This window comes from Opisthocomus hoazin, chromosome 2 (genome assembly GCF_030867145.1).
Source record: "Opisthocomus hoazin isolate bOpiHoa1 chromosome 2, bOpiHoa1.hap1, whole genome shotgun sequence".
Lineage (NCBI taxonomy): Eukaryota > Metazoa > Chordata > Aves > Opisthocomiformes > Opisthocomidae > Opisthocomus > Opisthocomus hoazin.
Genome location: NC_134415.1, coordinates 33263549 through 33278490, shown reverse-complemented (window position 1 = coordinate 33278490; position 14942 = coordinate 33263549). Strand labels below are relative to the sequence as shown.

The window sequence follows — 14942 nt, the reverse complement described above, 5'->3', positions numbered from 1 at the left end:
CCGTACTTCTTTCAGATCCTAGACAAACAGAACATGGCAGCATGGTGAAATGAGTATGCATGATTCTTTAAGGAATAGACCAACACAGATGTGAACAGTTTGACATATGTACACACCCAGCTGGTCAGACCAAAACCCTGAAAACATGGAATGACACTACCTACCGAACCAGACCTAGTACAGCCAGCCTGGTCATCACAGTAATAGCTACCCCGCTCCTGGATCTAATCTGACTCATGTGTTGACCAGTTTCACACAGGAGTGAAACGTGACTGCTTGCATCCACTCCTGTAAACATGGCCATAGCATGCGGTGGGAACCCCTGCCTCTGAGTTTGCATCCCTGGGTCATCTGATAAACAGGCCACAGGATAATCAAGTTATTGGATAGTCAATATCCAAGAATACCCAAATCATTGGATTATACAGTAAGTAGCTCAAGTGGCCGTAATGTTTTAGCCAGAAAATTCTTTACAATTTGCATGGAACAAACCTAAATTTCCTTCAATTTTATTGTCTCCATATTGCTTTCTTTCCATCATATTCTAATTCCTAGCTATTCTTAGAGTTTTCCCTTCAAAGTATTAATAAATTATTTAAAGTTTATTTTAAATATATTATGTAAAATTTGCTATTGTTTAAGCTTGAAATACCAGCTGTAACCTTTGCTAGCAAGAAATACCAGACAATGCATTGCACTCCCTCTTATACTCTGTGCACAAACTCTGCCTAGCACCCAAGTGACAGGCAGAACAGTAAACAATTCTGAAATGCTGTAGGCATTTCAAGCCTTCTGCAGTTTCTGCCAACACTGGATACATTTTCTTCGTAGATAGATTAGCAGAGTTGTTTCTGGGTCCACATCTTTTTCCACCACCTGCAATAAGGGAAAGGTACTGTTACACACAGAATGTGTTACAATACAGATACGTTAGTTGGAAGGAGAAAGTTTGATCTTTCCACAACTTCTTTTCCAAAGCAGGGAGCAGAACCACTGATTAATTCCCCTTACATTAGTTCAGCAATCTTGGTCACGTAGACACAATGATTCCTTGAATTTATTGTGACAGAGAAAAGTTTATAAGTTATATACATCAGAGTTTTTCAGCTATGGCACACTGAAGCAAATCTTAATAAAGCATTCATCAAAAATGGCAAACAAAATTAGTAGTAAGCAGAAAGAACTGTGTTTTGTACTTGAGTTTTGAATTCTGGACATCCCCCCAAATTGCGTCTCATCTTTATTGACCATGAATAACTGACCTCTGTCCCTTCTCCTTAGTATTAGAAGAGACAGAGAAAATGAGCAGACAGAATGGCAGAAGCAACACCAGTAATAGACTTTGCAGATAAAAAAAGCAATAGTGGAAACCCTAGCACAACCAATACAGGTGCTGCAGGACAGACAGCAAGTACCAATCATCCCGAAGTTTCTTTCTTCTCTGCTAACGTTAAATCAATTGGTGTTACGCTAGTAGCCATCCTAAGCGTGGGAATGTGAAATTCTAACCAAGGAGAAATTTTCTCTGCACATTTTGAGTTAGCTCCATCCTATTAGTGAGCAATACTATTAACAGTTATCCATTAGACATAAAATTAGACTTTACATCAACCTCTGCCCAGTTATCAGAAACCAAAGTTCTGCCCTTGCCTCCAAATGGCCACAGAGCTTGTCTTCCTTTTTTCTGCTATTAATAGAGTATCAAGAGACTTTTCCAAATTCACTGTGTGCCAGAATGTAATCATGTATTCTTGGCTCTTACGTTGTGCAAGTCCTAAGTACAACAGTTACAGTTTATTTAAATCAATCACTCCCAGTTTGAAGGGTAAATTGAAACAGAGGTCATTTGTGTAAGGCTTTTTTCTTACTGATAAGAAACCTTCACAATCTCTGTACTGCTTCAATTTTATGCCTTTTACACGTGACAGAGCTATTCTAAAGAGACAAGGTTCATACTTCCTATTTAAGTCCACATTTTTAGAACCATCCAAAAAAGTTGTTGCTACAAGACACAACTGCTCATTTTTTGCTCATTTTTTGCACATCTCACTCCTGCATTGGGTATAAGCTACAAGGAAACAGAGCTTATTCTTCTAGTTTGGGGATGTCACTGTAAATCATGCAGCACTCACATTGCTGCTATTCAGAGCAGAGTGCTCCTGTTCCCTCACCTTCTGCACACACAGAAACAAGTAGGAGCATACAATGGCGCTCTCATAAGCAGTTGGTTCAGAGTAAGCATATATATCCCTCTGTCGTAGTTTGGTAAACAGACATAAATGAGCAGATAATTCCAAAATGCCTGTGACTACGAGTATCCCATGGACAAAAGACCTTTCACAGCCATTTCACAGGCAAAGAGCCTTCCCCAGCAACTCATATCCTCACTGTCAAGTTGTGTTTCTTCCTCAGAGCTGTGCCAATGGCCACTGTAAATCCTTCCAAATCAGCTTCCAAGATACCCAGGCACAGAGAAAAGACTTCGGAATAGTTTTCCAGGTGGTTAAAGACTATTGAGATATTCTGTGCTTAGATTAAAGAAAATGTCTCAAGTTTTCTTGAAAGAATCCAAGAAGCACTCCATTATGTACTCACACCAAACAATTAAAAGTCTGGCCCAATGGCTTGTTTTCAGGACGTTAAGTAAGAAACAAAACACAGGCCTAAGCCTTCATTCAGCAAAGCATTTAGCCACTCAGCTCCACACACTTCTAGCGAAGTACTTAAGCCTGTGTTAATTCTCAAAGTCAGACCTTTGCTCAACTTTATCAGAAAGTGGCTCCCACTACGCAGTAGAAGCTGCCCTGAACAATCCACACTCTTATCCTGTTCAAACCAATAGCCCCAATTCCTACTTCAGTCACTTCAAAATACTCCACTGCAGCTGTATATCTGCAATGCTGGCAGAAACTTGGGATCAGAGGGAGATAAGGGGTAAGAGTTTGGAGGACATTCTGGATTAAACCAAGTCTCACACGTCAGAGAGCAAGGAATCATTTCTCTGCACTCAGACCCCTGGTGGGGCGATGCTCATTTATGAGCCTTTCTTGCTGGCCACAGAGCAAGAATTTTTTACTGTTCCTGCCTTTTGTTGTCATTGATTCTGATTTTGTCCTCCAACATGTCATTCCTCCAGTGGTTTGTTACACTCACCTGCTGTGATTTGTTCTTAAAATATTTTCAAACCCTGTGGGTGAGGATAACATCTTCTCTTGTCTGATGCCCAGAACAATATGATTCACAGCTCAATATCTAACCCATCGAAACAATTCTTGCTCACCTCCCCCAGCATCCTTGTACAGAAAGAAACTGAATTGCCTTCAGTGGGAGTAGGATCAGCCTACGTAGATATTGTAATTAAAGAAATATTTTGGTTTTGTTCAGTTACTGCATTTTAGGGGGTTGGTTTGGTTTTTTTAAACCACATGTCACATTGCCAAATACATCAGACTGATGGCTACATTCTGACAGATTCAAAACCAGATTTTACTGCACGTGGTATCTTAAATATTAATTAAATGCAGAAAGAAACTCTGCTGGAAATGTCGGAGTAGCACTGACAGACAAATGACCCCCAACCAATATGCTCTGTACTGCTATGTTTGTACTATAGATCTATTTGTCCACTGATTCTAGGAATCTTAAATACTCAGATCACCTCAGCAGGGAGCCCAGCCTCACCCTAGAGTTCTTCAAGCTCTAAGTACCACAACGGAACAAGTTCCTAAGCAGTACTCTATACTCTCACAGCCCATAGGCTGGTCCAGAGACTCGTTGAGCTCACTTCGCAGTGATTCCATGTACAAAAATTTGATCTCAATAAATATTTTGTTTGCTGTCTTATCTACCTGCCTTTCACTAACTCGGATAACTTTGCCTTTACAGCATAAAGCATCATATTTAAATGAGTATTCCCAGAAAGTTAAAGAAAGGATTTTTCAGTTTAAAAGAACAGTAGTTGAGCAAGATAAAGAGAGGAACAAAACGGAAAACAAAACAGAAACTTTCCTACTTTACCACACAACTTGCTAAGATTTCCATCAGCTAGGATCTTTAAATGAGAAACAGATGCTTTTCTGAATGACAAGCTCCCATTCAATCACTAGTCAGCTTGTTGCAAGAAGAGAAGGTGAAAGGGTTTAACCAGACTGCCACGCATCAAGCCAGACTAGTCAACGGTAAAGGTCCCCTAGGACCTTAAAATCTGTGAATGTGTATTCCTGAAGTCAATGAAAGATTTCAAATTCACTTACTAGGAAAGAGGATTAGAACACAGATGAACAAGCTGAATATAACCATACAATGTAAATCTATTATTGATCATGAGAACATTTTGTTCTGCTTGAAACCAGCACACTGAAAACTTGTAATTCACTATTTATGTAGGACTCAGAGGGTCCCAAAGCTCAAAGAAATCCTGTATTTTGGCTGGTCCCATCTGCAGCCAAACATCCACCATCTTTGGAAGAGATTTAACGTGACTTCCAGCATAGAACCCCTCTTAACATTCACAAAAGAAATAGAAATATTGACTCCACGTGTTTGAACGAAAACCACATGCTACATATGCATGAGACAGACTTGTCAGCTAAGGAAAACAAAATTGCCACTATTAGCTTTAAATTGCATGTGTTGTTTTCCATTCTAGTCTAGGCAGACAATCAAGATAACTTTGTGTTACTTGTGTGCCAAGATTTATGCCCAGTGAAGTAAACAGGTGCTTAAAATAATCCTGAATGTGAAGTATGCTCAGCTGTTCTGAGGAGACTTTTTCTTGACAGCCTTGCAGACTGGGCTAATGCAAGAGGATTCTCTGCCATGAAAGTCCCTATCTTATCAACCACCTCTTATCACACGGTTTTGTACTGTGACAGACTATCAGAAGCCCGTTGGCAACGTCCAGCTGTCACAAATTCACACAGCAGTAGCCTTTCCCACTGGCCATCCTATCACATTCTTTGCAGTGAATCGACTGGAATATTTTGAATATTTAGTCAGGACTCCAGATGGATGCAGCCGTATCTTAACTTGTTACCTGCTGTTTCAGCAGCATTGCCAAGGCACTTCCCACCACTCCTTCCATCACATAACCTCTCATGTGCATAAATGTCCCAACAAACTCCACATTTGTTGCCACAGATCTGATTGTCCCATGAGTCCAATTTGCTCTCTTAAACCTGCATTTGGTGGGGGTGTAACTCAAGCCACTTTGCAGCACACCCAACAAGGGGATAGAAAGAAAATGTCACTGGAGGTTCTGGGTAGAGCACAATCCAAGCAGTCCTCTCCTCCCTGATCAGGTGGAACCTTCTCCTTTGCTAGCACTGCTGGTTCCATGAGCCAACAGGGAAGGATACCAAGACAGCCTTGACACGTTGAATGAGCTGGTACCGTTGGTAGTATTAACTGTTTCCTGGTGTGTGTTTTTTTAACCAACTGCCAAGATGACACTGTGATAAACCCCTTTACACATGCACAAGGTCAGCTTCAAGATGTGGCTTTTGTAGACAGTAATTGCAGTTCCATAAAAATTGCTGAAATGCACCAAGGGTGATGCCATTCACAGCATGTTTGTTAGCTCCAGGACACAGCAAAAACAGACAGCAGATACTTAAGGCCTTCAGAGTCCAGGCTGCTCTTTCTCCCTTTCTTTGGCTCACCCCCAATGCTTAAAAGAGTCCCACAGAACCAGTTCTGTGCAGCGCAGTCTCTTTCTCTTTTGTTTTGACTAATACACATTTTCATACATTATCCAAAAGTCTCCTCCAGGAAGAAGAGCTTTTCTACCAGTTTACACAGAGGAATTCTCCTGTAATACCTGAGCACCAACCAAAGGAGAAGCACTAGCTGTAAATGTATATAGGAATTTGTTTATAAACTCTTCATACCTACCACGAGTGACATATTGGTTTTGAACCTTAGCTGGTCTGGCACCAGAACCACAATTCTCTTCCATTAGAGCATACCAGAAAAAGCAAACAAGACAGTACACTTGGCATGTATCAGGGTCCAGATTGCCCAACGTGTTTGTGGCAACCTCCTACTGCAAGACTCGAAAAGCTCCCAGTTCACCCTCTAAAAATTGGGGTTCGCATGGAGGGATCTGAATTAACTCAAATCTTCACAGAACAAGCCAGACAAGTTAATGATATACCACCTGGGCCAATCATAGCAGAAAATTTATCAGATGAAATTCACAGATCATCCTGTGCCACTGCTTTATTATTACCAGACTCAATTAGCTAGTCATGACTAACTTGGAGCTTCAAGTTTTCACCTTCCTCTAGAAACAATGCATAGCTGATATGTCAATTAACGTTGACATATGAACCATTATTGATCTGTGTGAGCAAAGCTTCAGTTCTTATCCTTTATAATGTCTCAGAACCATGCCTGGGTTCTACATCAGTATTACACTCAAGAACTCTTCGACTAACTTATAAACCATACTAGATAAACTCCATGATTCACCAAACTATTGATAATTAGATGAAAAAAAGCTTTAACATCAAATGTCCTAGTATCTTGGAAAGTTCAAATTCCAATCCAGTTTGGGATCCAAATTCATAACTAAAACACCCTAATTGTAGCAACAAACTTATTCACATTTACACTTGATTAAATGAGCACAAAAGATCAACAAAAGCAAAACTGGTAGCAATCCTGTGCCGGTCTGCAGGGCAGGGCACAGAGCTTTTCACAAAATCACAGAATGTTCGGGGTTGGAAGGGACCTCTGTGGGTCATCTAGTCCAACCCCCCTGCCGAAGCAGGGTCACCTACAGCAGGCTGCACAGGACCCCGTCCAGGCGGGTCTTGAATATCTCCAGAGAAGGAGACTCCACAACCTCCCTGGGCAGTGGAGTCCAACCTGTTCCAGTGTTCCGTCATTGTGTGATCCCTCAAGGGATTAAAAAGTTAACACTTTAGCCCGGACTTCGTACTGCATGTGATTTACCCCTCAGCAGAGCACAGGGAAGGTCCACAAACTCTTGGCTCCATAGTACACGCTGGATATGCAACCCTCTGCTCTCCCCAAGTTTCCCAGCAAGAAGCTGCTTTGGCACAAGTTTCCCTGCCCAAGTATCTAGGCAAGAGGAAGGAGGCAGGGCAAGATTACCATTCAGCTGAGCTCAGAGACAGAACTAACTTGGCACTCGTAGTTCAAAAAAAGAGGCAGCCTTGACTTGTTACAAGCTTTTGAAGAGTCAAGGCTGCAATGCTAGCCAGGGGAAGTTCAAAGTGAGAAAGGCTGCTCTGAAACAAACTGTTCAAAGGTGTCCAGCATGTGCAAGGACCAACCCATCCTCCTCCAAGACAGTCACTTCTTAGGTAGTTGTGAGCTGTTGATCTAGGAAATGGTATCAGTTAATTTGATTTTAAAGAATTTTCTAGCTTCTTAAATGGAAATGGAATGAACATTTTACTTAAATCCCTTTTAAAAATAAAATGTCAGAATTACTTAGTGAATATACGGATGCTTACATTTGAGCTACATTTTGTAGTACAAATGCCTGTATTAAGTCAGTGCACCTTTATTGAAAAGTAGTTACCTCAGAATTGCAGTAAATTATTGCCAACAAATATGAAAATTTAAAAGGCACATTATATAGCTGTGTTACTCTCCAAATAATTCACAAGGTAAAGTCAAAGAAGAGAAAAAGTCACTTAGCAGAGCAATAAAAAGCTTTCATAATTTAATATTTAAAAGTCATGGCAATTGTGCTGGTATTAGAAAACTTCAGAGAAAGAAAAAGATAACTAGAAAAACAGTTAATCAAGCCACAATCTAGGAGCAAGCTGAACAGAAAACTGGAATCCTCCTTACCTTTTTACCATTCACAAAGAAAACAAGTTCATCCCCTGTCTCATTTGGAGCCATGCTGCACACCTTCCAAAATTCACTGAAACAGGGCCACAGATCACCCTTCCAAGAGCAGCCCTACACCCCACAGCAAAGTCAGCACCAGCGATATGACAAGTAATCTGAGTCTCCCTCAAGAATGTTTGACTTTATTTCTACATCAGTGCCCTATGAAACCCGATATTATATAAAGAGCCAATGAGGAGGCGTGCCAGCAGCGTTTGGTTGGTGCCTCTGCAGAAGTAATGACAGAAAAGGAGCTAGAACCAGCAGAGTGACCCGCCCCCTTTTATATAGCAATAGATCACAATTCAACTGCATTCCCTTTAGATTATACTGCCAGGCTTGGGGCACTCGGAGAATGCCACTGCAAGGGCTGCCAGGAACTCTCAGTATTTTGCAATACAATGCAAACTCCAGGGCGCGGGGGAGGGAGTCTCCCAACTATCCCTCACTGAATATTGACAAGAAAAAGCTCGGTTTCCCTTGCTCTGTGCATAGCCATCCACCCAGCTCACCACACAGAGATCTCTGATGAGAGCACCTGCTTATTTAAAAACTCCTCGATACATGCACACTAGCTAGCAGACTGACTGCAAGACTATTTCACTATTTTTCTTTACAGTTTTAAAGCTACAGTAACCTCCACCTGAGAGGACCAAATTTAAACAGATATGTATTTGTCCAGATAAAAGCAATTCTAGAGAACTGATGCTCTGATCCAGCACCTCAGAAGAGGTGTTGGGCTGAGATCATAATGTTTTCACTGGGCTCTTACAGCATTTAGGCTTACCTTTTTTGGCTTAATCCTCACATCCTGGATCTTAGGTGTGTGTTGTCAGTGAAACACAGAGAAAAGCCAACTCTGAAGAATTTTTTGTCTTCCATGTCCTTGGTGGTGGTTTCTTCTGGCATCTCCATTACACAACTGTACATTTTGCATTTTTTAAGTCTTCCTAGGTTTTTTTCCCAAAGTTGTCACAGAATTGTCCACAGACCCCTAGACATGACATGCATTGGTTTCATGAACAAGATATCTAACCCCTAGTTCCAGTTTAAAGTTCCTCCACAAAACAGCATGATTCCAAAGTCTCATGGAAGCTTCCTAGCACTGCAGTTAATCCTGTCTGTTACATCCTGATTTTTGTGACTTTGCTTTCCTTCTTCAGCATGTGAGGCTTATTAGTTTCAGCTAGGTTTTCTGGCTTTCTTAAAATCCCTAGGAAAGCACTACATCAAAATCTCCCTCCCAAAAACCTCTCTGAACAATTCACAAAACAAGAAAACCTAATTAAATTACCACTTTCAGAAACAGTCTTTCCTTCAGTGTATCAGAGTGAATCCAATACATACATTATTTTTACCAGCTTTCATCTTCTGACTCACATATTCTACTGCCCAGTCTATCCCCTAGAAAAGCTTTTTTATAACAAGTGTCAAACATTGTCTCAGCGCTTCTTCTCAGGTATTCGGTTTGCTGAAAGTATAGTGCACAGCAAACTTGTGCTTAACACCAGCTGCCTTAATCTACATTTGTAGTGAGTTGTGCATAGCTGAACCAGTGCTGACACCTATTGTCTGGCACCTCCCAGTTCATAGTATAACAGTATTACAAAAATGACACTTTTCTCCAAGAAATCTTCAGCTCTGTTGCTTCATATCTATGTGCAAATTTACATGAACACTCCCCTCACATACCAAACATCATGCTCAAAATTAGTGCACACAAGCATAGTACTTATAAATAGTTTTGCAATATTTTAAATAACAATTATTACTCATAACCACAGGTAACATGTTACAACAATCTTAAAGCAACTAGCCATTACAGCTAAAATCAAACATGCTTAGTTTCCTAATCTGTATTTTCTATAATGCACAGTGCTCTTCTTAGGTTTAAAGAACACTTGTAATCATGTCATCTCTTGTTTAAGGAATCCCATGTGCAAATTTTTGCCTAGCCTTGGTGATAGCCTTATAGATAAACTATCCCTTTCTGCTAAACCAGTTAGCAGCATCTTATGATATTCCATCATCATGTTTATTTTTGACCCATCAACCTACTATGCGCATAATACAAAAATAAATACATCTATGATAGCAACCTCTATATATAGATTACACAGTAATATAAATCTTCAGGTCTTATCTCAACAGTGTCACTGATCACACAATACCAAATTTATTCTCACCATCCTGATGGAATAGCCTATTACTATAATCATTGCACACGCAGAGAACCAAGACACCCAAAACATGAATTTTCCAAATCCTCTAAATAACTCTGCAGCATGAAATCTTGTGCCATTGAAGTCTCTTAATCATCTTTGAAAATCCCACCCCAAATAGAACAAAGAATTACCAGAAAGAAAGTGGGGAAAACAAACAAACAAACAAACCAACCCCCAGTAAACTTCTATAACATAAGAACATCTCCATCAGCATAGAACTCCCTTAAGTGAGACAAAAATAAAAACTTTTTTCAATCAAATACAAATTGGTTATGAGAGAAGGTATTCTGACTTACTCGTCACTTAAAGTCTAGCAGGTTTCCCATTTTAAAAATCATTCCTTTGACCATTCATAACTCAAAGTTGGGTATGTTTTAGAAGTTCAAAATTCCCTGCAGTCTCACACACTTATTAAAGAGCTCAGAAAGCAGATACTAGTGTTCGTCTTGTGAGAAATGGGAGGGGAAAATAGTACAGGCATCTCCAAAGAGGATTCTGTGGAGGTATTTATGAGGAGAAGCTTGGTAAAGCAGATAGCAAAGAAAACAAAGTCCCAAGTCATTTCTTTAATGCAGCACCCCATGTATCAAGCCTCCGGTGTTTTCACATTAACTCTGTGTGCCTGCTGCCCCTCTCTAATAGCTGGATGACTACTACAATTTATGAAGTATCCACTGTTGCTAGAACATGTGTCCAGCATCTTTTGGCTGAAGTGGAAAGGACTTGTTTGCTTTAGATCTGGAGATGCCTCTTCACTTGGCACAGATACCCTTTCTGGGAGCATGCACTGGCACTCTTTTCAGGGATCTCAAGAGGTCTCCACCTGCCAAAATGAGGGTCACCTATGAGGGCATAGAGCTTTACACACCATATCTCTTCTTGATGATTTCTTTTCAGAGCATAAGCTATTAGTGGTTGTGTTGCTTTGTTCTGAGCATTCTCTGTACAAGTTAAAAAACACATAAATAAATCACATTGTGTTGATTACGGACTGTGAATGTGAAAGCAGAGAGCATTGACTGAGGATGTCTGTTCTTCTCCTTGGCATCACCTATTGACCACTCAAAGACAGAATCCTGAAATAAGAGGAGTTTTTACCTGACTAGAAAGGGACATTCATACTTTATTGGCAGTATCTCCCAAAAGATCTCAAAGAAATGCAATATTGTCAAGATCCTAATACAGGCAATAAACGTCTTACTTGGCAATAACAAAAAAACCCATAAATTTGCCATATGGGTATGAAAGTAAGATATTACTTATTTTTTCAAAGACATTTCCCAGGGAAAAAAAAAAAAACTGTAAGTTTCATGCACTTTCTTACAAGATATCTAAATTCCTTTCTGGTTACAGATACAGGCTGGAAAAAATCACGGTCACAAAGCAAGTATGAATTGGATATACTCATTGAGGTTTGCAAGTGGACACTAGCTCGTTATTCATGAATCACTAATCATTCAGTGTTCAGCTTATAATTGTATGAATATTGTCTAATTGTATGGATTCATTTCATGAATTATGATCTCTTCATCTGCATTTGAAGATGGGTGGAGTCTAATTATAGTTCTTTTCCTAGTCCTACCACCTGGCTTCCTCTGAGAGCAAGAAGTGAACAAAGTTAGTTAATTCTGACTTCTGTTGAGAAGTACTGGTTGTCACAAGTCTTCAGAACAATTAGCAAAGCAAGATGTTGTTTTCAATTCTTTTGCAGTTTTTCTTTCATAATGTAGTTCCAGTGGACCAAACAAAGGATATTTCAGATATATGACCTGAAAAGCAACATCTTTTCAAGTAGGCTTTTTAATATGTGTTCCTTGTCTTCCAGCATTGTCTTCAGCAGCAGCTAACTTGACATCTACCAGTTGTGTTCTACTTGCTTCCAGGATATCATGAAAGAGAAACTTCAGACACCTGTCCTGATAATCTAACTCAGTAAAGTCAGTAAGGTATTTTAATCTTTCTTCCTGGCCTTTCTGTCTCTTCATCTGCCTACACTCTAGGAGCATCTTTTGTATTTAGTCATTATAACTCTGTCCTGGGAAGCACCAGAAGGAAGCAGAGTCTCCTTGCAGAGAGTGGCTGCTGTCTTTGTCACAGGTGGAAGCGTCATCTCCACTGAGTGTTTCAAAGAGGAAAAGAAAGCGGGGCAGCTACAACCACCACTTAGAGCTCTTAATTCTTTTGAACAGCTGCTAAAGCACCTCTTCTCTAGCATCAAATACCACCCTGATATTCCCAGATCCCTGAGAAGGCAAGTAGGAGCTTCTGGGCCAGCCTAAAGAAGTAAAAGCTAGTTCCCATACATAGCTTGCATAGCACATGGCTAATTTTATACTGCTTCGCTTCATAGGAGACAGTCTCACACAGAGGTCTGCCTCACTTGTTTTCTTCTCCCCCTGTAAAGATACGGATGAATTTTGCTCAGGAGATCATTCAGTCTAGTTTTCTCTTGTCTATACACCAGATGCAGTCTAGCGTATGACTCCTTGTCAAAACTCTTATACCAGCTATATGATGTAGATTTATATTTAACATACTGTCCCAAACCTGTCTGGGCATCTGCACAAGTCCTCTGGCTGCCCTGTGTATCTCACTGCTAATCACTTTCTCATTTTAGAATGCAATATTTTGGTGGGCAGTTTGTTCAAAAGACAAGAAATCCTCTACAGCTGCTTCTGCTAACAAAAAAGGCTTCCTGCATCAACCTAATATTTGACTGTTCTGTCTAGAAAGGATTTCTATGCCAAAAACTTGTGAGCATTCTCCAACTACTTAAGTTTGTCTAAGAAAAAGACTGCACCTCTTCACAGACTCTGCCTAAATGGAGACATGTACATCTTAGTACTTTGGAGTATGATTTCCTTCTAGCTTCCAACTAGCCTCTACCATTACAATGACTGAGAGTTGTCAAAAACAGACTTATCTAGACCAGATAAGTACGACAAGTCAGTCCCCCAGAGAATTTCAGAAAAGCTTTGTTAACAGTATAATGCAGGACAGCAGATGCCATCACCGTTGCCGCAACAGGCAATTGTCTGAAGTTGAAGCCATTATGGTCAGCTTGCATCCAGACTATCTTGATTTCTCTTCAAAACAAACTCATTCTAAATAACTTGCCACTAAGTAAAGGTAACAGAAAATAAACATCAAGCAGGAAAGAAAAAGCCTCATTGAAAAATCATGGACAGTACTATCTCAAGAGCAATTTGCACAAACTCGGAATTAATCATTTAAGGTGAAAATTAGGAAAGCCATAAACATTGTAGCAGTAACATTGAAGAACACCCTTCCAAGGGAAGCAGCACCTGAAAGAAAGATTAACTCCTTTCAAAATGAACCTTGAACAGCCTATAAAATGGATAATGTGTTATGCATCTACTACAGAAGTTGAAACTTCAATTACTTCAAGTCTTGTTTCCCTCCTCGAAGCATACCTCATGTCCAGAAGACAGATTTTCTTAAGTCACGTTCCTGATATCCTACAGTCTCAACCTGAAATAAAAAAGCCTTCATATTCCCAAAGTTATCTTATTAAGATTGGACAGGGAAGAAAGCTGACTGTATGTAGAAAGTCTGGAATGATGTACACCTTAAGCACATCTATGAATCCCTGACTACTCAGAAAATATGTTCTTAATTACCTGGATTGTTTTCAAGCATAAGTACCTCATAGTCAGACTCGCTGCTTTCAGTGATAGACTTTATGCCCAAGTATGGACATTTAAAAGGTACTGAACAGAAATCTTACACCTTCCTTACTCCTGAAGCTTTCCTAATTCACGAAGAACAAGTTACCTCCACTTTTCAAGAATTCACTTTGAAAACAGTTAAAAGATTAATGTATTCGCTCCACTACACTTCTTCCTATATTTGCATGATGAACTTGCAGATCCCAAATATTTCTGGTCATTTACCATGGTTGCCCTTTATACCATCTGATGACAAACAAGACAGTCGTCATCTCCCTTTTGTAGTGGCCTCCTTTTTTAATGAAGCTGGTTTCCACCCACTGTTATTTTGTATCCTGTATTATTTTATATCTGATTACCAAAGATAGAGCTGATAGTTTTCATGGGTTGGCAAGAGGTTACTTTGCAGAGTTCAAGCAGGCAAAATGAGGTTGAGGTATTTACCAACAAATGAATTACATGGCTGTTGCAATAAAATATCCAGCATGACTAATGCAGACACCTAACTAGAGTACAGATATACCCGTACTTTCAGGAGAATGCTACTGATGTATCTGATATAAACATGATTAACAACCTTGTTAAATTAAGAAGATAAGATGGGCTTAACCAAACAGCTTAGAAAAATACTGGAGAAAATGATGAAAGAGTAAGACAAGGAATAAAGACATGTGTATATAGGAATTCTCAAAGCTGCTTTTCCCAGGGCAAGGTAAGCATGTCCTAATGGTTAACAAGGTTGGGACTGTAGAAATTGATAACTGACTGCTAGTTGTTTTCTGCTCTGTTATCTCTATAACTAGCAGAACAGAAGCGTCCAATCACACCTCTGTCTGGTTTCTGCTGAGTAAACCCGCTGTTTCTTTGCAACAATTTTTCAGTGATCCTTCCAGGAGATAAATCAGATCTCGACAAAGCACCTCAATTAGAAGTGGTCAGAGTAGCCAACATTATTCACTTTAGCAAAGACGACACAAAGTTTTTATTCCCTTGAACAAAGTATAAGTTATTCTATAGAAACAAAAACACAGCAGAGTTGCATCCAGAGTTTCAAATCCGTCTTCCCTGAAGACTATGATCGTTCCAATCCTAAACTGGATTCCATACATAAAAGCTCTGACATTTCTGTCCCAGGAGAGTTGCTGCAGTGGTCCTATAA

At 39.9% G+C, this 14942-nt stretch overlaps 1 protein-coding gene across 1 annotated transcript in view; it reads right to left on the bottom strand.

The window, feature by feature from the left end:
• XDH (xanthine dehydrogenase) overlaps nucleotides 1-8088 on the bottom strand; it is a 55845-nt gene extending 47757 nt beyond the window's left edge. Inside the window, exons 1-2 of the mRNA XM_075413125.1 lie at nucleotides 7828-8088; nucleotides 819-876 (exon numbers count right to left, since the gene is read on the bottom strand). Coding sequence (XP_075269240.1) covers nucleotides 819-876; nucleotides 7828-7881 — 112 coding nt within the window. The 5' untranslated portion in view covers nucleotides 7882-8088. The remainder of the gene's footprint in view (nucleotides 1-818; nucleotides 877-7827) is intronic.
• Between the last annotated feature and the right edge of the window lie 6854 nt (nucleotides 8089-14942).